Here is a 22,849-nt window from a genome sequence, read left to right as displayed (position 1 = left end):
TGAGGCATGGGGCATAACCATTGTATGCAACACACCATTTCATCAAGATATACAACTTTCTCAAAGATTCATTGAAAGATCTCTAGCAGTTCAAAGTTATACTCCTGACAAGGAAACAAGTCCCACTTAACATTTTCCCCTGAGGTGACCATGACCTTGAGGCAGTAAGGCATGGCAATGTTATATGACATACTGTCTATGTCACAGAATTAGGCAAAAAAAATAACTTGGTTTTGCCTTAGAACTATTTGACTATTTCTCGCTGTACATGTGTACAATGTTATCTAGGGTGAATAAGTGTTTTTCCAGGTAAGCGACTGTATTAACATGTACCTCGCTGGAAATTACTTGCGACAAAGGGACATTAATAACATGATATGCACGGGTATTTTACCCTGACTTTTGCTCACTCTCCTATGGATTTAAGTAAGATCGATTTCTAAACCGACAATGGTTGTTCTGGATTACGTCAAGGAGTGTACGCTCTCCATTGTTCTCCAACCATAGGGGTAAGTGTTAAATTTACATTTCATTTGATATGCGAAGCTTATTCGGTTTGTAATGTCTTATCATGTAATAATGCATTTATTACAACGCAGATTTGAATGTTGAATTACAAGTCACTATTAGAGGTTAATGTATTAGCATATATCTAGAGATTTTACAGAAACTATTATTATGACCAATTTGGTTTTATTGTAGCTGATTGTGACTGTCACTGGGATTGTGACTGTGACTATGACTAGAGTTGACTAGAAATGTCTAGAGCTATCTGAAGCTGTTTAGAGCTGTCTGGAGTTTCCATAGTATTTAAGGCTGCATGCTGTCGATACGTATGTATGTATGTATGTATGTATGTATGTCTGTGCCATGGACATAGACGTAGCAAATTCAAAAGGGTGCTGTATGTTGTTTGTATGTGTGTATACGTATGACTGTAAATGTGGTGGAGCCATAAAGAGTGCGAGTGGCCGATAAGAGTGTGGGCCAACCCAAGGAATCGTGCAACTGTACAAGGGGTCTAGAAACATACGTTTGGTTCAATTTTTGTTCCAATTGCATAGTTGTGTTCATAAGATTATTTTGAATCTTAGTTGTGATCATAAGATTATTTTGAATCTTAATCGGAGTTCATATTTGAGATTGTGTGAATCTCTCTTGTAGTGTAGAATACTGTTTGAAGTGTATCTGCAGTCCATGAGGTTTCTTGAATCTGTACTTCATATTGATTTCATATTTTGGTTTATTTTCAATGTGTGAATGTTGAGAGCGTGAGAGAATCATTGTATTTTTACATCATATATTTTTCTTTATTAATTCGTTTCATACATTTCCATCTTTCTCACATTGTGTTTGTCTTATTCATTTAGCCCAAAAAGCCACTCGGTTTCTATTCTGCGACAGTCTAGTCATGATATATACTTGACAAAAATCACATACAGCTAAAATCCATATACAGCTCAAATTCAAGCTAAATTTCACAAAATTTCTCAAAATTTCTTCTTAAAACTTTATTTTTGTACATCTATTTTGACTGGATGGTAACAATTATATTTTTCCACCATCAGAAATTACAACACATTCATTAATTCTTGAATTATTTTTTTAAAGGAGTCTCATTGACATCTGAGGAAAGTTTGAGGTTTTCATAAAATGTATGGACTTCTTCAACTCTTCTAAAGAACTGACAGATTTCCATGTGTTTCCACTGTATCTAGCACAGATGTAAATATTGATATTTCTGATTTTGTGATTCTGTATCTTAGAGTCGACCATGGATCTGCCATAACTGAATGTTCCAACAGCCTAGGGTCAACCCTGGGATTCATACAATTCTTGTAAAGAAAAAAAATACAAAATATAAATAATAACATATAATAAAAACAATCATCTCTTCTTTTTTTAAGGACAATAATTATTTTCTTCCTCATTAATTTTTGTTTGGATAGGATAATTTTAAGGTGTGACAATATGTTCAAGCTAAAGTGTGTGTGCATGTGTGTGTGTGTGTGTGTGTGCACGTGTGTGTATGCATGTGTGTGTGTGCACGTGTGATATATGACAATGCTATGTTTACAAGCTATTTTGGAATAAATGTATTAAATGTTTTGAAAAAAAAACACTTTTTATATTATTCAAATTACAAGCCCCGCCCCTTCCTCTGAATCATGACACTTTTGGAGTTTCAGAAAAACAACAACGTCATGAAGGTTGGCAGGTATGCTACTTGAATTAACAACTTTTAAAAGCCCCAAAATATGCATCCATCTAGTTTTCCAATATCTGTCTTGATGGTAAATTAAACAAAAGCCAATGGAAATCACAATAAATTTTGTGTGAATTTGTCTTACAAAATTGAATATATTTTTTCTATACCATGAAAATTATGTACTACATCTTATTTTCTGTACACTCTCCCTCTCCCTCTTCCTCTCTGTCTCTGTCTCTTCTCTCTCTTTCCTATGAAAAAGGTGACACTGTTGTCTGGTGGTGATGGAACTGACTCTGTGCTGAAGTTTTCATGCTAACAAATAAATGTGAAAAGTGTGGCACTGTTGTCTGGAGTCGGTAGAATCAATGTCGTGTTAAACATTATGGCCAAGCTCGTAGCTGGGAAAATGTTATTCTGTTGAACTGTTGTCAGCAACTTGCTTTCAAAACTTTTACTTTAAGTCAAAATGTTTGCATTTACCACTTACTTTCAAGATTGGTTTACTTTAGGGGCTGGATTTATTTGGAGAATTTATGAAATATCTCCATCTTAAAAATAAATTTAACTCCTCAAGAGCCCCTCATTTTTCCAGTCCCACCTAGGAATAATTGCTTGGCATATTGCCTTCAACAGATCATGATTTCTATGGTGGCCTGTTAAAAATTTGACAAAAAAAACATTTAATACCAGTGAGATCTTCATTTAAGTGAAGTCCCTTTTGTATAAAAAGCCAAAAACTTTTTGTATATCCTGTGGATTTTCACTAAGGGAATTGTATACAATGTTCTGTCTAATTAAACAATATGTCTGACTGAAGTGGTAGGCAGTTGTTGACACGTTTTGTACAAAATAATATCATTTCAGTGCATTTTCGAATTGCAAACAAATCTTGATCAATTCAGTCGGGGACTCGCAGGTGGTTTCAAAAGAGGTGAATTTAAATGGTGCTAATTTTCAAATCTCCCCCAGTTCAAGTGTTTAATGAAAAGAAGTAAATATTGTATGTTGAATAACATAATTGGTAAAAAAACTGTTCTCAAAGCAAACAAGACTTGTTTTTTAATGACTTCTGAAACTACAGATAAACTGTATTTACAGACCACACTTTATTTTTCTTACCAAAGACCTGAACTGGTTTGGTTTTTGGCTTGGTATTTTACAGCAACATAAATAAGATATTTAGGGCCATGGTGATTGGAGTAAAGTGCCTTGTCTAAGTATACACCATGGCAGCCAACCAGGGCTGATATGATTGTGGGATTCAAACCTGCACTCTTTCTGTAAGGAGTTTAAAATCCTATCCACATTACCACTGCTCCTGTCTCCATTAACTGCCTCTTACAACATGTCTCTCTTACTTCTAGATAATCAAATCTACATTTCTGTCTCTTTCTCTCTGAGAGAGAGAGAGAGAGAGACACACACACACACATACATTCATTTGGAACAACTATATATTTAAAGTAACAGAACATTGAATTTCACAGAAATTGGAAGGTACAATGGTCCTAGCATCTGAGATATTATTCATAAGTCCTATTGAAGTCCTTACTTGAAGTCCACTTGTATTAATTCTTTATGACAAGATATTCAGAATAGTGACCAAATTTGTGCACATACCGTATATACTCACTTACAAATAAGTCCATCTGCAAACTGCATTGACCCAGAGCTTCTGCTGCATAATGCACTGGTGGATCTGTCTTTATGCAGTTTGTTAGAAGCAATCAGCAGAACAAACAACATACACCACTGATCTGCTGGTGCATTAAGCAATGACAGATCAGGGTCTGTTTTGTTTGCAGTTAGACTTGATGTATATCCAATGATAGCCATATGTTTGATGATAAATTCATTAAAACATTTACAAAATCTTTACTAAAAATATCTGTCAGACAATTAATACACCCCCATGCCTTTTTTGATAATCTATTAGGCTGTCCTGCTTGGTTGTATCATGGAAGAAATACCTTATGTCACATGGTGTGAAAATGAGATCACATTTTGTTTACATATGGTAAAGTTGTTACAGCAAAGGACTGCCATATTGTCATCACACAGTAAACTACAGTGTGGGACAAAAGTCTGTTGTGGCTAAATTACTTGAAGATTGCTAAATTATACTAAAATGCAGGTCTCAGAGAAAAATACACACTGAGAAAATACTTTACATGAATTGTTTCCATACTGAGAACAAATACATTGTACCAAATGAACTTTGAAAATATGAATCACACATGATATCAGAATGAATAAAATATCAATATGTGTTGTACAGACAATGTGTACACAAGCCCCTCCCAAACCTTAAGTAGTTCCACTATACTGTTGCAGCTGCAATGACAGCCATTATTTGACCAATAATTCACTTGTTAACTATTTCAGTAATTCAACAAATTATGAGAAATACAACTGACAGATTTTCTAGTAAATTGGTCCTGCATATATAATAACAAGAGTCCCATGAAGGGACTAATGCTCTACTGGCTGAAAAAATTTCCAGGAAACTAAGATAAGACTATTTCTTCCTTTTAACTGTGCATGTAAACTTGACATCATTTTCATTTAGGACCAACAAGGCATTATAAGAAGTCTTCTGGTGGAAACTCTATGATCATATGACTTTCCATTTGGAGTGGCAATGAAAATAAGATTTTCAAGATGGCTGCTATGGTAGCCACATCAGATTGGCACCATTTCTATTTGGTGTGTGTGTGTGTGTGTGTGTGTGTGTGTGTGTGTGTGTGTGTGATTTAGATTTTTAGCATAGCTTTAACAATTTTTCAGTCATATTGCTATGATGTCTGCAGTGTGACAGTTTATAGTGATGTTTAGCACTGGGGCATCATGCCACAGACATGTAGCATGATGTCCCACCCAGTCACATTATCCATACACCAAGCTGACCAGTCCTAACACTAACCTCTTAATGCTGAGCGCCAAAGCGAGGCAGCTGTTAGTACCATTTTTGTAAGTCTTTTGTATGACTCAGCCGGGGTTCGAACCTGCAACCTCCTGCATCTGAGGCGGACGCTTTAACCACTAGGCCACCAAAGCGGTTTTCTATTTGGTACCAAACAGATATCATCAGAAGTCTTTTGGTGAAAGCATGATGTCCATATGGCCAGCCATCTAGAAGGATTAGTACTACATGTAACAAGATTTTCAAGATGGCATTTGTGAATTAGATTATATCTTTGCTTTATATTTTTAATTGTAATCAACGATATGACTCTAAGAGACTTGTAAAATGTGTTAAAAGAAATTGGTTTTCATTCGAATACTATGAGCAGTGGTACATACGATTAAGTTTTACAGTAGCAATTTAAAAATATTGTTTTGATGCTGATGTTCATTTACAATGACACTGGCCCCAAGACCTGAAAACCACAGCCCCCATGGGCTCCCAAGGCCTGAAAACCACTCACACATGGTGTTACTGTATATACTCACTTTTGAGTCCAAATGCAAACAACATAGACCCTAATCTGAGGTCATATAATGCACCATCAGACCAGGTTCTGTTTTTTTTTATTTTGCTGATTACTTCTAACAAACTATATATACCCAGATCTTCCAACACATTAGGTAATGGAATATTGGGGTCTAACCTGTTTGAAGTCACAGAGGACAACAACAGTGACCTAAGTGAACCAGTGTCTATGTGTGTTGTTTACAGCAAATCAAACTCATAAAAGACAACAATAGTGATCTTAGTGAACCAGTGTCTATGGTGTTGATTACAGCAAATCAATCTCAGAGGACAACAGTGACCTTAGTGAACCAGTGTCTATGTGTGTTGATTACAGCAAATCAATCTCAGAGGACAACAACAGTGACCTTAGTGAACCAGTATCTATGTGTGTTGATTACAGCATATCAAACTCAGAGGACAACAACAGTGACCTTAGTGAACCAGTGTCTATGTGTGTTGAGTACAGCAAATCAATATCAGAGGACAACAACAGTGACATTAGTGAACCATTATCTATGTGTGTTGATTAAAGCAAATCAATATCAGAGGACAACAACAGTGACCTTAGTGAACCAGTGTCTATGTGTGTTGAGTACAGCAAATCAATATCAGAGGACAACAACAGTGACATTAGTGAACCATTATCTATGTGTGTTGATTAAAGCAAATCAATATCAGAGGACAACAACAGTGACCTTAGTGAACCAGTGTCTATGGTGTTGATTACAGCATATCAAACTCAGAGGACAACAACAGTGACATTAGTGAACCAGTATATATGTGTGTTGATTACAGCAAATCAATCTCAGAGGACAACAACAGTGACCTTAGTGAACCAGTATCTATGTGTGTTGATTACAGCATATCAAACTCAGAGGACAACAACAGTGACATTAGTGAACCAGTGTCTATGTGTGTTGATTACAGCATATCAATCTCAGAGGACAACAACAGTGACCTTAGTGAACCAGTATCTATGTGTGTTGATTACAGCATATCAAACTCAGAGGACAACAACAGTGACCTTAGTGAACCAGTGTCTATGTGTGTTGATTACAGCATATCAAACTCAGAGGACAACAACAGTGACCTTAGTGAACCATTATCTATGTGTGTTGATTACAGCATATCAAACTCAGAGGACAACAACAGTGACCTTAGTGAACCAGTGTCTATGGTGTTGATTACAAACTCTGAGGACAACAACAGTGACCTTAGTGAACCAGTGTCTATGTGTGTTGATTACAGCATATTAAACTCAGAGGACAACAACAGTGACCTTAGTGAACCAGTGTCTATGTGTGTTGATTACAGCAAATCAATCTCAGAGGACAACAACAGTGACCTTAGTGAACCAGTGTCTATGTGTGTTGATTACAGCATATCAAACTCAGAGGACAACAACAGTGACATTAGTGAACCAGTGTCTATGGTGTTGATTACAGCGTATCAAACTCAGAGGACAACAACAGTGACCTTAGTGAACCAGTGTCTATGGTGTTGATTACAGCGTATCAAACTCAGAGGACAACAACAGTGACATTAGTGAACCAATGTCTATAGTGTTGATTACAGCGTATCAAACTCAGAGGACAACAACAGTGACCTTAGTGAACCAATGTCTATGCATGTCTATGAGTCATCCAATGTCTGTGTGTTTGTGGAAAATTTGAACCTATATCACTGCATGACTGTGTGAATTTTATTGTTGTCAAGTGGGCTCATTATTAACAATGCCAGCACTGAACACATCTTTCATTCTAGATGAAAATAAACATAGTGAGATGACACCACAGTAATTCCTTTGACCCATGTTGGCTATAATTTCTGATTGTCAATAAAATGTTGCAACACTACATTAGAAAACAAGAGTACCACCAATGTCTCAAGATACATCCACCTTGTAACCTTTCCACTCACAGTGTTGGAAATATTTGAATTTTTTTCTCTTTTAACATTTGGATTTGCTGTTTGTGGACAAATATTTGACTGACTTCTGCATTCTTGGAGATTTCCTCCATAAGTGCTAGTTTTGTATGCTATGGCTTTCATGAGCTACCATACATGCTAAAATGCAAACCCCACAATAATGCTGAGTTACCTCCTCTTGGGAAGTTTGTAGGATAGTCTCAATTTGTGAAGATGTAAACATTATACAGTTTTGTCTAATTAAAATTTGTTAAAAACATTATGTTAAATCTATGAATCCTAGAAAAATTGTCCATTACCAAAGTAGCATTTATTCCAGTACAGAAAAGTATTAAGTACAGTGATAATGTAGTATTGAGGGCTAGGAAGAATATTTTTATCTGATAATATTCCCACTCCCACCTCTCTGACAAATTTATTACTCTATGTCCCAGGTCATATTATGGGAAAATTTAAATATTGTATAAAACATACAAAATTACATTTTCACTACACAAGGGTCATCAACCAACTTCATTCAATACTGACCTTTGGCATATGTCACAAGCTGAGACATTGTTCCGAACAAGTGACCTCATGCAGATTCAAGAGTTATTGCCTGCAGCAAATTAAATCAACCGATGAAATAAGACAGCTCATTAAATATGCTGGCTGTTTTTTATGACAATTTCCTGATTTCTACTGAAAATGACCTAAATGCTAATGGTGAATAGCCTGATCTCTACTGAAAATGACCTAAATGCAAATGTTGAAAAGCCTGATTTCTACTGAAAATGACCTAAATGCTAATGGTGAAGGGCCTGATCTCTACTGAAAATGACCTAAATGCTAATGGTGAAGAGCCTGATCTCTACTGAAAATGAACAATATGATAATGTTGAAGAGCCTGATTTCTACTGAAAATGACCTAAATGTTGATGGTGAAAAGCCTGAACTCTCCTGAAAATGACCTAAATGCTAATGGTGAAGAGCCTAATTTACTGAAAATGACCTAAATGCTAATAGTGAATAGCCTGATCTCTACTGAAAATGACCTAAATGCTAATTGTGAATAGCCTGATCTCTACTGAAAATGACCTATATGATAATGTTTAAGAGCCTGATCTCTACTGAAAATGACCTAAATGCTAATGGTGAAGAGCCTGATCTCTACTGAAAATGAACAATATGATAATGTTGAAGAGCCTGATTTCTACTGAAAATGACCTAAATGTTGATGGTGAAAAGCCTGAACTCTCCTGAGGTGGCGCTATACATTTTCGCATTTTGCATAGGGTTAGGAATTTAAAGAAAAAGAATGTCCCCGGCTTTCCTCACTGGTTATACTGGCTATTTAAAAAAGACCTTGTATATCTTAGGTATAATGCAAAGAACCTTTAATTCCCTTTATTTTGGTGTATGATTGATGGGTGTACTATGGGTTACAGAGTATACAGCTTGGCCTTACTTCAAATGTGCACCTTTCAAAAAAGTGCTAGCTCTACTTGGTCATTTTCACTTCCTGAACTTCAGAGGTCAATTGTATGAAAAAGAGCCAATAACTTTTTTTACATTTTATATATTTGGTAATTCATTCATTGCACTTTCAGAAGCTGGTATTGTCTAGTCTGGCAAAATTCATTTTCCCTATTTTAATAGCTGCTATGTATAGTGTACTTTAGACTAATTCAGACTGATTTTTTAACACAAGGGAGCAGTCATTTTAGTTAGCAGTGTGCATAAATCATGTAAAATTTCCAAAAGTACAATATCCAAAAGAAATATCATCCACATTACATTAATGTAGCATAGAGGTATGCAAACATTCTCTCCACTGTGCATGTTTTAAATGCGAACTACTTCACCTTACATACGTCACTCTCTCAAAAGTACATATTATCTGGTGAGCGCCACCATAAAGAAGATGTAGGTATTATTTTTGTATGATTTAATTATGTTTATATGGCTGAAACATTTAAGTCGCAAGCATCAAAACAATCCTTATGAATAATTCTCCTGCATTTTTCCCCACAGAACAGTATTTATGAGTGTCAGAGTCTCTAACAAGTCCAGCCTCCCCCCCCATGATAAAAGTGAGCTATTTTAAGAATGCACATTACATTTTGTAAACATAGCAACCAATGTTATGCTGAATGACAGGAACATGAAACTAGCCAGAATTATTTCTGAGATATCAACAATGAATTTTACAATTAGAAAAGGGAGGTAACTCATCAGCTTCATAAATGTCAAAGGTCAAAGTGTAAAATATTTGCCTATTGTTTAATATGGAAGAAGCAAATTCACTTTCTCTTCATTTATTGTTTTATTTCATTGCAAATAAATGAAAAGAAACATTTTCAACATATATTTCTGTCACTTATTGCAACAGTTTTAAATTTAAGTTGACTCTATTCCTATATTCTAAGTCTTCTAATTTCCCCATAATTCAGGTCACTACTCACACAAACATACCTCATGGCAAATTATGTAAGCAAGAGAAAAATGATCATAATTAGCTTATTTTCATGCTTAAATGCAATATGAATGTACCATTTTATTCAGAACATCATACATAATTATATGAAAATAAAAAAAATAATTGCAAACATTTTTTTATTTTCTTTAAGGTGGCGCTATACAGTTTCGCATTTTGCATAGGGTTAGGAATTTAAAGAAAAAGAATGTCCCCGGCTTTCCTCACTGGTTATATTGGCTATTTAAAAAAGACCTTGTATATCTTAGGTATAATGCAAAGAACCTTTAATTCCCTTTATTTTGGTGTATGATTGATGGGTGTACTATGGGTTATAGAGTATACAGCTTGGCCTTACTTCAGATGTGCACCTTTCAAAAAAGTGCTAGCTCTACTTGGTCATTTTCACTTCCTGAACTTCAGAGGTCAATTGTATGAAAAAGAGCCGATAACTTTTTTTTACATTTTATATATTTTGTAATTCATTCATTGCACTTTCAGAAGCTGGTATTGTCTAGTCTGGCAAAATTCATTTTCCCTATTTTAATAGCTGCTATGTATAGTGTACTTTAGACTAATTCAGACTGATTTTTTAACACAAGGGAGCAGTCATTTTAGTTAGCAGTGTGTTTAAATCATGTAAAATTTCCAAAAGTACAATATCCAAAAGAAATATCATCCACATTACATTAATGTAGCATAGAGGTATGCAAACATTCTCTCCACTGTGCATGTTTTAAATGCGAACTACTTCACCTTACATACGTCACTCTCTCAAAAGTACATATTATCTGGTGAGCGCCACCTGAAAATGACCTAAATGCTAATGGTGAAGAGCCTGATCTCTACTGAAAATGACCTAAATGCTAATAGTGAATAGCCTGATCTCTACTGAAAATGACCTAAATGCTAATTGTGAATAGCCTGATCTCTACTGAAAATTACCTATATGCTAATTGTGAATAGCCTGATCTCTACTGAAAATGACCTAAATGCTAATTGTGAATAGCCTGATCTCTACTGAAAATGACCTAAATGCTAATTGTGAATAGCCTGATCTCTACTGAAAATGACCTAAATGCTAATTGTGAAAAGCCTGATTTCTACTGAAAATGACTTAAAATGTTAATGGTGAAAGGCCTGATCTCTACTGAAAATGACCTAACTGCTAATGGTGAAAAGCCTGATCTCTACTAAAAATGACCTAAATGTTGATGGTGAAGAGCCTGATCTCTACTGAAAAGATATGCTAATTGTGAAGACTGTGATCTCCCATAGCATAATGTGCTGACAGACCTAGGTTAACAATCTTCCCAAGTGGGTATAGTTAATACAGGAGTAAAGATAGTAATCAGGGTTAAGTTCATCAGGCTCGTACTATACCTGCCGACAGATGGCCGTACGATCCACTTGCCGTGCTGGAACTACGTGAATTAGTATGGAGGAAAGGAGTAAGTTGTAAGGAGCCCTCTGAACTCCGTGTCAGACTCTGAATATCCAAGTAATCTGATATCGGAGAGTGAGACAATGCCCTCTTCCGACTTTTTCCAATAATACTAGGCCGGGGGCTTGTTAGTCTAGAACCTACAAGAAAAACAATATCATATAAAGAGGGGATTGTACAAGAGATTACTTAGAACAAATTTAATATTTCCTATATTTTGAAAGTTGGACAAGTGAAACATTACACATACTGTATACATTTCTTAAACTGGATCTCAATAGAGCACAAACATAAGCTTTATCATGTGTTTTCTTATTAGACTTAAAATGACTATGACCGTTTACCATTAGATCCCAAAACTGAATGTTTTTTCCATTACCCTAAGTGCACAGTGACTTTGAATTGTGACTTTCAGACCCAAAATCAATTGACTCTTTTCTTACCCAAAGTGTAAAACAGCCACAATATTGGTGAAGTGTATGGTCAACAACTCAAATTTATGTGCAGCGTGCAACAACCATATTCATTTTTCAGCCAGTGACCCTGATCTTTGACCCAATATTAATAGATGTCTACTGTACTCTAAGTGCATGTCACCCACAAAGTTTGGTTATGGTCTGTGATGCATAACTAAAGTTGTCTCATTCTCCATATTTAACATCATCTCCTCATCGAAAGCTATGAGGCAGTGCAATTTTTCTTTTATTTACATTTTTCTGTTGGTTTTTTTCTTCTCAAAATCTTATACTTCATGCATGAAAATGTTGCTTCTACTGGCATCTATTCTGAATATTTTTCAGCTGTTAAATATCTTAGCGAAAACATTGACTTACTCTCCAAAGATCCAGGTAATGTAATACTGCCACTGCCAGGAGTCGGAGGGATGTCTGAAAATATACTTCGTCCACTGTGAACATAGCTGGGATAATCAGTGAAAAAATGTGGAGGAGTTCCTAATGGTAGACCTGTAAATACAAATTTTAAAAAAAAAAGATTTTTAATTCTGAGACAAAATGTCAAGTAAAGCATACTCAGAAAAGATCTGCAAAAAATAGTATCATTTCTATGAAAGGTGTCTTACTGATTAAAGATGCTTTACTATGAAAGGTATCTTACTGATCAAAGGTGTCTGTTGATCATAGTGTCTTATTGATGAAAGGTATCTTACTGAAGAAAAAGATCTTATTGATGAAAGGTGTCTATTGATAAAGGTGTCTTACTCTTACTGAAGAAAGGTGTGTATTCATGAAAGGAATCTTATTGAGGAAAGGTGTCTTATTGATCAAAGGTGTCTATTGATAAAGGTGTCTTATTGATGAAAGATGTCTTATTGTTGAAAGGTGTCTATTGATAAATGTATTTTAGTGTTGAAAGGTGTCTTACTGATGAAAGGTGAGTATTAATTAAAGATGTCTTACTGATGAAAAAGTCTTCCTGATGAAAATTTGTCTATTGATAAAAGTATATTATTGCTGAAAGGCGTTTTACTAATGAAAAGTGTCTTATTGATGAAATATGTCATTGTTGAAAGGTGTCTATTGATAAATGTACTTTACTGTTGAAAGGTGTCTTACTGATGAAAGGTGTAGTATTGATGAAAGGTGTCTTACTGATGAAAGGTGTCTATTGATAAAGGTATTTTACTGCTGAAAGGTGTCTTGCTGATGAAATGTGTAGTATTGATGAAAGGTGTCTTACTGATGAAAGGTGTCTATTGATAAATGTATTTTACTGTTGAAAGGTGTCTTACTGATGAAAGGTGTAGTATTGATGAAATATGTCATTGTTGAAAGGTGTCTATTGATAAATGTACTTTACTGTTGAAAGGTGTCTTACTGATGAAAGGTGTAGTATTGATGAAAGGTGTCTTACTGATGAAAGGTGTCTATTGATAAAGGTATTTTACTGCTGAAAGGTGTCTTGCTGATGAAATGTGTAGTATTGATGAAAGGTGTCTTACTGATGAAAGGTGTCTATTGATAAATGTATTTTACTGTTGAAAGGTGTCTTACTGATGAAAGGTGTCTTATTGATGAAATATGTCATTGTTGAAAGGTGTCTATTGATAAATGTATTTTACTGTTGAAAGGTGTCTTACTGATGAAAGGTGTAGTATTGATGAAAGGTGTCTTACTGATGAAAGGTGTCTATTGATAAAGGTATTTTACTGCTGAAAGGTGTCTTGCTGATGAAATGTGTAGTATTGATGAAAGGTGTCTTACTGATGAAAGGTGTCTATTGATAAATGTATTTTACTGTTGAAAGGTGTCTTACTGATGAAAGGTGTAGTATTGATGAAAGGTGTCTTACTGATGAAAGGTGTAGTATTGATGAAAGGTGTCTTACTGACGAAAGGTGTCTATTGATAAAGGTATTTTACTGCTGAAAGGTGTCTTGCTGATGAAATGTGTAGTGTTGATGAAAGATGTCTTATTGCTGAAAGGTGTCTATTGATAAAGTTATTTTACTGTTGAAAGGTGTTTTGCTGATGAAAGGTGTCTTATTGATGAAATATTTCTTATTGTTGAAAGGTATCTATTTATAAAGGTATTTTACTGTTGAAAGGTGTCTTACTGATGAAAGGTGTAGTATTGATGAAAGATGCCTTATTGCTGAAAGGTGTCTATTGATAAAGGTATTTTACTGTTGAAAGGTGTTTTACTGATGAATGGTGTCTTATTGATGAAAGGTGTCTTACTGATTAAAGGTGTCTATTGAAGATGGGTGTCTTATTGATAAAAAGTGTCATACTCTTACTGAAGAAAGGTGAGTATTGATGAAAGGTGTCTTATTGATAAAACGTGTATGAAAAGTTTCCTATTGATGAAAAGTGTTTTACTGATGCAAGGTGTCAAATTGATAAAAGTATTTTATTGTTGAAAGGCGTCTTACTGATGAAAGGTATCTTATTGATGAAAGGTGTCTCACTAATGAAAGGTGTCTATTGATAAAGGTATTTTATTGTTGAAAGGTGTCTAACTGATGAAAGGTGCCATATTGATGAAAGGTGTCCATTGATAAAGGTATTTTATATCTGAAAGTGTCTTAATGATGAAAGGTGTCCTATTGATGAAGGGTGTCTATTGATAAAGATGTCTTACTGAAGAAAGGCATGTATTGATTAAAGGAATCTTATTGTTGAAAGGTGTCTTACTGATGAAAAATATCGTATTGATGAAAGGTGTCTTATTAATAAAAGGTGTCATACTCTTACTGAAGAAAGGTAACTACTAATGAAAGGTGATGCAAAAGTTTAATTTTAATTTATGACTTTTTTTATATATATAAAAGATCAACTGGAATTAAAGCAACATTGTCTTTGCATTTTTCTCACTAATTCACTACAATCCCTCATCTGGCTTGGAAATTACAAGTGTACACTCAAGTGTAAATACTGTACAGATAAAACGTGATTCGACTTATAATGCAACACCAGCATGGCTCCCAGTTTCTAATTTAAGGTACACTCTCTTTTTAACATCCTAAATACATGCTCTTGGAAAAGCCGATCATACGTATCCCTAGCAGATTATATGATCAAGAGGTTAGTTAAAACTGATGACATTGAAATTTCAATGCACTTTTTTTATGGGGAAGTTTTTGGAGAGAAAAAATTAACGCGATCCCACTTACATCCCAATGTTATTCTTTGGACCCCAAGCATTGTGTTATAATGGGTTTTACCTGTATTTCTCCAATGATAAGTTTAAAGGGCCTGCCATTTAAATTATTTACAAGAGGGATGAAGTGGGCTATACCAAAAATAGCTTACAAATAATTTTTTTACAAATACATGTATTTCTATATGTAAAAAGGGGAATGGGCATGTGCTTTATGCTTTATGCTGGAGAAATATTGTATTTTATTATTTTAAGGAATGGGTCTCACCACTAAATTCCTGGAATGGCCCTCTGAGGGTCAATCAGCATCAACCCTTCTGCACATGTTCTAACTTTGAGCAAAAAGTTTTTATAAGTTTATAAGCATAAAAGAAGGTACAGCACTAACACATAAAACATCCAAGCATAGATGACAGAGGAATAAGAAGTGCCCATCCAATTATTCCTTGTCTAATTAAGCTCATGTGCTAATCGATGTCAATTTCACCTCATGCTTAAGGACACCTCTTTTGTAATACCACATAACTCATGAAGACAATGAATTTAACTCCTGTGTGAGGTCAGAAAAGACAAATCCAACTCTACGGATTTTGACTGATATCTTGGATTCAACATGTATCCTGCCAATGAGAAAATATTTTATTCTGTCAATTACGATTTTCCAAACCTACACGGAGAAACAGAGTAGATTTTATATCTCCCCACTTCCTCTTTGATGCAAATGAAAACAAATGATTTACATGTGCTGTCAACATGATGTCATAATGAGGAAGTTACCTTGATAGGGCATACCAGGTAGAGAACCGGGACTAAGTCGCCGCCCTGAGATAGGACTGTAATAATTCTGTCGCAACTGTTCCCAATGTATTCGCGATGCAAGATGTGTTACCGGTTCACCAGGAGCCATCGGGCTCCGTAGACTGTACAAAGACGATACATCAGAATGGGAGGGGCTTGCTGCCAGTCTGAAATAGATGCCAAAAGACTTAAGGAAAAGAAACCATGAAAAACATAAGATGCAACGATGATAAAATTCATGCTTCCCTATTAAACCCAATTTCTCAGCGGCAAATGGTTTTGTTTGTTTTGTTTTTTGTTCTAATGGCATTTTTCAGCACATTATTTGCTATAATATGCTAAGGAAATGAGAGCTAAGTGCCTTTGCCAAAGATACAAAGAGGGATCCAACCCAGGCTGGCCTGGGAGTGTAATGAACTCGAACCCAGGACTCATAAGTCTGATTCCCTAGCAACTAAGATACTGCAGTTCACCTCTCAGCAAATATATAAAACATTTAATATATATTAAGTAAAACTCATGATTGAATTAATTCCTTCTTATTCAAACAAATGCTAAACATTGTGCACACTGCTATGTCTGGCATGCGCCACAGTGACTTTGTCAGAGAAAACTAGATTCAAAAACTTAATACTGACATCAATGCCATCAATGCAAACAAGGCTGTGAAAAAAATTATTCCGATTTTCAATTTATGCTTCACAAGTTTTATATAAAAAACATAGCGGGGCTAAAACTTCTACATAAATAGCTCAATATTTGCATTAAGCAAAACGGCCGGGACTTGCATGGCGAGTCTACAAATGAAGCATTTGTTGTAAAATGTGCAACCTAGACCCTAAGGTTAAAGGTTGACCTAACATGTCATAGACTAATTTGTCTTAACTTCATAATGATTCATCTAAGATATGAAAAACATCCAGGGGTTTGTGACATAAAGGCAAATGAAAAAATACTTTAACCAAAGCTTGAATGCAATTTTTCTGTGACTGCAATCTTGATCTCACGGTCAATGAAGCAAGTGAGTATGTCACAGAATTAGCTTTCTTAGCGTCATAATGAAAAACCCAAAGCATGGAAGGAGTTTAATAAATAAAGGCACAGTAACTTTTTCTAACCAAACCTTAATTCAAATTGTTTATGACTGCAACTGTAACCCATTAATCAAATAGACAAGCAAGCATCTCACAGAATGAGTTGTCTTAGCTTCATAATGACAAGTAAGATGGGATTTAATAAATAAGTGCTAATGTAAAGTAGCAAAAACTTGAACTGTTGATGACGATGTCAGTGACACCTCCAGGAAAACAACCAGTAATCTTGCTTCCCAATTTGATCTTGACATGAATGGGAAAAAATTCTCCTGTTGCGACAACAACAAAAATTCTGTGTATCCTCTCATTATTACAAGCCACAGGTGAAAAAATATGCTCTTTTTTTGGACATGGCCGCCTACAATAAGACTAATACATTTCTAAGGAATAAACATAAATCTGGTTAACCATTCATTGTGAGCAAAGTAAAATTTTCTTGGAAAGTTGACCCATGACCTTTTATGCTGAATGAATGAACCAATCAAACCTTCTCTTACAGTCACTTATTGATTAGTAAATGGGCACTTCTATTGACATGCAAAAGCTTGCTTTACTGTGTTGTTGATGACATATTTTTTATGTATACTGATGAGAAATGAGGAAATCTTGCCACAGGCAGCCACAGGTGAAACAAGAGCATAGCAGATTGTCACCATGGCAACATTAGCATTCTCTATATTGGAAAAAAACATTAAAATTGTTTCCCCCTGCTGCTATGCTTTAATATCCAATTAATCTTCAGTCACCCACATCCTAAACCTATCTCTCACTAACACTAACTGCAATACTCCAAAATGTTTTCCAGCCAGAGGGTCAAAATTCAATTTTAAAAAATCTGCAATGTTTTCATTCTGTGATATCCAGCTTTATCAAAAGCTGGAATCATAAAACTGAAGTTAAGGTCAGAATGTCCCACACTCAATAGCATAGATGTACTTCTACTTTCATAAAAAGTAAAATTTAAACAAGAGCCCTTTAAGGATCTGATGATCTACTGAACAAAAAATAATCTCTATGAATTTGAGTTAAGACCATTTCTTCCACTGTAGTGCCATGTGTTGAAACCGTCTTTCATATTCATTAGTGACATCAAGACTGACAAAGCGAAATGAAGATGGATGTGAGAAGAAAACTCGCGGTAGATTTTACTTTGTATGGTTAGCATGCTATACTATCAGTCCACTATTTGTAGGTTCAAACCCTGTCCAGACCAGAGTTGGTCAGCTGCCACAGTGTGTTTCTAGGCAAGACCCTTTAATATCATTGCCTTGGTACTAAATAGTCTTTCATGTGCTGATGAACTATTGAAAGTCAATAATCCAAATCAATTTGGAGGGGTTTTCTGGGGGGAAAAATTAATTATTAGAATGATTCTTTTTGTAAGAACAGTAGCAACCCTATTAGTATTGCCAGAATCCTATCCCATTTGGTACAAGTCTATCCCCATCCCATTTGGTACAAGTCTATCCCCATCCCATCTGGTACAAGACTATCCCATTTGGTACAAGTCTATCCCCATCCCATTTGGTACAAGTCTATCCCCATCCCATCTGGTACAAGTCTATCCCATTTGGTACAAGTCTATCCCCATCCCATCCCATCTGGTACAAGACTATCCCATTTGGTACAAGTCTATCCCATTTGGTACAAGTCTATCCCATTTGGTACAAGTCTATCCCCATCCCATCTGGTACAAGACTATCCCATTTGGTACAAGTCTATCCCCATCCCATCTGGTACAAGACTATCCCATTTGGTACAAGTCTATCCCCATCCCATCTGGTACAAGACTATCCCATTTGGTACAGGTCTATCCCCATCCCATCTGGTACAAGACTATCCCATTTGGTACAAGTCTATCCCCATCCCATCTGGTACAAGACTATCCCATTTGGTACAAGTCTATCCCATTTGGTACAAGTCTATCCCATTTGGTACAAGTCTATCCCCATCCCATCTGGTACAAGACTATCCCATTTGGTACAAGTCTATCCCATTTGGTACAAGTCTATCCCATTTGGTACAAGTCTATCCCCATCCCATCTGGTACAAGACTATCCCATTTGGTACAAGTCTATCCCCATCCCATCTGGTACAAGACTATCCCATTTGGTACAAGTCTATCCCCATCCCATCTGGTACAAGACTATCCCATTTGGTACAGGTCTATCCCCATCCCATCTGGTACAAGACTATCCCATTTGGTACAAGTCTATCCCCATCCCATCTGGTACAAGACTATCCCATTTGGTACAAGTCTATCCCCATCCCATCTGGTACAAGACTATCCCATTTGGTACAGGTCTATCCCCATCCCATCTGGTACAAGACTATCCCATTTGGTACAGGTCTATTCCATTTGGTACACTCTACCCCACTTGGTACAATCTACCCCATTTGGTACAGGTCTGTATTATTTGGTACAAGTCTAACCCATTTGGTACTGGTCTGTCCCATCTGGTGCAAGTCAATCTCATTTGGTATAAGTCTATCCCATTTGGTCGAAGTCTATTCCATTTAGCACAGTTCTGTCCAATTTGGTACAAGTCTATTCCATTTAGCACAGGTCTATCCCAATTGATACAAGTCTATCCTATGGGATATAGTACAAGTCTATCCTATTTGGTAAAAGCTATTCTATTATTTGGTTGACAGAGTCCCATCATATCTCTTTATGAATGTATCAAAGAGGAACAATCCTAAGAAGCTGCAAAGTTTAAATGTTGACTGAAACAATCAAGCAAAATTATAAACAAGCAAGCATCACATCTGGGTTTCAAATCTTAAATTGCATCCTGGAAAATGTTTGAATTTTCAAACCCTTTTCCTTCACCAGCACACAACAAAAGTTTTCAGCCGGCTATTTTAGATTGTCAACACTCTGACTCCAGAGGTTGAAAATTCACTTGAACACTCAATCAAAATGGCTAGTGAAAATTTACAGTGGATGAGTGGATTTTAAAAATCAGCCCACCCCATCACACCCCACCCCACCCTCCTTAGGCAAGTGCTAATCCAAGACTGACTGGTGTTTCTCTTTTCTGAAAAGGATGTTTCAAAAAGAATACTGCTGACTTGTTAAATGAAAGTCCATACTATCTACTGGAATTTTACTTTTCATTTTTTTTTTATCGTGTTATTACAAGTATCCATGCACACCAATCTTAATCTATAAGCATTTTCAGAAGGGTCATGGAATAAGATCCAGAAAACAACCTTTCTCATGATAAAATTAAAACATTATAAGCAACTACTTTTATAGTTTTATAATAACTGGTTCCATATGACTTGTTCTGGGCAAGCAAGTAAAACATTTCAGTGCTTGCACCTGCCTGTCTGGATGAGCAGATTTTAGAGTTTTTCAACCTCTGAGTCCATGACTTACCCTGACATATGTTGATGAAACTGGGGTAAAGTAGTAGGCCAGTTGTAGTATCCCTCAAGTGTGTGAGTGTTGAAGAGACCTTTGCTAGGATAAAAAGTATGAACTTGTCAAATAACTTAAAACTCTACATTAACATACACATGAATTCTAATATTTGCCAAAACAGAAAAGCAAAATTTTGAACTCAAAGATGCTGCAAAAGGGTTCAACCTTTTTCCCTAATGTGTCCCAGAAAATGTATGAACAGAGGAACCATCTGTTATAATTACTCGTAAATAATTAATCTAATAAAATATTTATGATTTACCTCAAAAAAAGAAGTTTTTAAATACAAAACAATAAAAGATGTCCTTCTGGTCAACCTGTCTTTTAGTTAGATAAGCAAAAAATATTGAATGTTGAGGTTAGTCTTGAGTGTAGACTGATATATGGATGGACATGAGGTCAGTCTAGAATGCAGACTGACATATGGATTGACATGAGGTCAGTCTAGAGTGTAGATGGACATATGGATTGACAAGAGGTCAGTCTAGAGTGAAGACAGACATATGGATTAGATGAGGTCAGTCTAGAGTGTAGACAGACATATGGATTGACATGAGGTCAGTCTAGAGTGTAGACAGACATATGGATTGACATGAGGTCAGTCTAGAGTGTAGACAGACATATGGATTGACATATGGTCAGTCTAGAGTGTAGACAGATATATGGATTGGCATGAGGTCAGTCTAGAGTGTAGATAGACATATGGATTGAGATATGGTGATTTTAGAGTGTAGGCAGACATATGGATTGACATGAGGTCAGTCTAGAGTGTTGACAGACATATGGATTGACATGAGGTCAGTCTAGAATGTAGACAGACATATGGATTGACATGAGGTCGGCCTAGAGTGTAGACAGACATGGATTGACATAAAGTTAGTCTAGAGTGTAGACAGACATATGGATTGACATGAGGTCAGTCTAGAGTGGAGACAGATATATGGATGGACACAATGTCAATCTAGAGTGTAGACAGACATATGGATGGACATGAGGTCAATCTAGAGTGTATACATACATGGATGGACATGAGGTCAGTCTAGAGTGTAGGCAGACATATGGATTGACATGAGGTCAGCCTAGAGTGTAGACAGACATGGATTGACATAAGGTTAGTCTAGAGTGTAGACAGACATATGGATTGACATGAGGTCAGTCTAGAGTGTAGACAGACATATGGATGGACACAATGTCAATCTAGAGTGTAGACATACATGGATGGACACAAGGTCAATCTAGAGTGTATAAATACATGGATGGACATGAGGTCAGTCTAGAGTGTAGACAGACATGGATGGACATGAGGTCAGTCTAGAGTGTAGACAGACATGAATTGACATAAGGTTAGTCTAGAGTGTAGACAGACATATGGATTGACATGAGGTCAATCTAGAGTGTAGACAGACATGGATGGACACAAGGTCAATCTAGAGTGTATACATACATGGATGGACATGAGGTCAGTCTAGAGTGTAGACAGACATGGATGGACATGAGGTCAATCTAGAGTGTATACATACATGGATGGACATGAGGTCAATCTAGAGTGTAGACAGACATGGATGGACACAAGGTCAATCTAGAGTGTATACATACATGGATGGACATGAGGTCAATCTAGAGTGTAGACAGACATGGATGGACATGAGGTCAGTCTAGAGTGTAGACAGACATGGATGGATATGAGGTCAGTCTAGAGTGTAGACAGACATGGATGGACACATGGTCAATCTAGAGTGTATACATACATGGATGGACACAAGGTCAATCTAGAGTGTATACATACATGGATGGACACGAGGTCAATCTAGAGTGTATAAATACATGGAAGGACACGAGGTCAGTCTAGAGTGTAGACAGACATGGACGGACATGAGGTCAGTCTAGAGTGTAGACAGACATGGATGGATATGAGGTCAGTCTAGAGTGTAGACAGACATGGACGGACATGAGGTCAGTCTAGAGTGTAGACAGACATGGATGGATATGAGGTCAGTCTAGAGTGTAGACAGACATGGATGGATATGAGGTCAGTCTAGTGAGCAGACAGATGTATTGATAGAAATGCACATGGATGCCAAAGTGATCTCTGTCTACAGCTTGAATGGCTTGGCAAAACAGTGTTTAGTTGGCATGTAGGATTAAAATATCTTAAACTGATTGATAATGGGGCATAAAAATCTCTGGAGCTAATTTCAACAGGTAAGAAATAACAAGAACACAGGTCTGCTAGGCTTTTGCAAGAGCCAATTTACTCAGATTTGCAATTTTCCATTATTCTAAAGATTAAAACCTGTTTTTCTTGCAAAAAAGATGAGAAACAATTTTTTTTTATTATACAGAATTGTATTGGCTAGAAAAATTGTACAACAGATTGAAGTAGCAGATGTCT

At 36.1% G+C, this 22,849-nt stretch overlaps 1 protein-coding gene across 1 annotated transcript in view; it reads right to left on the bottom strand.

The window, feature by feature from the left end:
* LOC149791850 (transcription activator GLI3-like) overlaps positions 1-22,849 on the bottom strand; it is a 213,162-nt gene that overhangs the window by 50,884 nt on the left and 139,429 nt on the right. The window contains exons 5-8 of the mRNA XM_089970358.1: positions 20,413-20,496; positions 15,913-16,100; positions 12,349-12,480; positions 11,455-11,655 (exon numbers count right to left, since the gene is read on the bottom strand). Coding sequence (XP_089826484.1) covers positions 11,455-11,655; positions 12,349-12,480; positions 15,913-16,100; positions 20,413-20,496 — 605 coding nt within the window. The remainder of the gene's footprint in view (positions 1-11,454; positions 11,656-12,348; positions 12,481-15,912; positions 16,101-20,412; positions 20,497-22,849) is intronic.

The sequence above is a fragment of the Sinohyriopsis cumingii genome, chromosome 9 (genome assembly GCF_028554795.1).
Source record: "Sinohyriopsis cumingii isolate HCF-2022 chromosome 9, ASM2855479v2, whole genome shotgun sequence".
NCBI lineage: Eukaryota > Metazoa > Mollusca > Bivalvia > Unionida > Unionidae > Sinohyriopsis > Sinohyriopsis cumingii.
The sequence above is the reverse complement of the archived record's forward strand: the minus strand, read 5'-3'. Positions and strand labels throughout refer to the sequence as shown.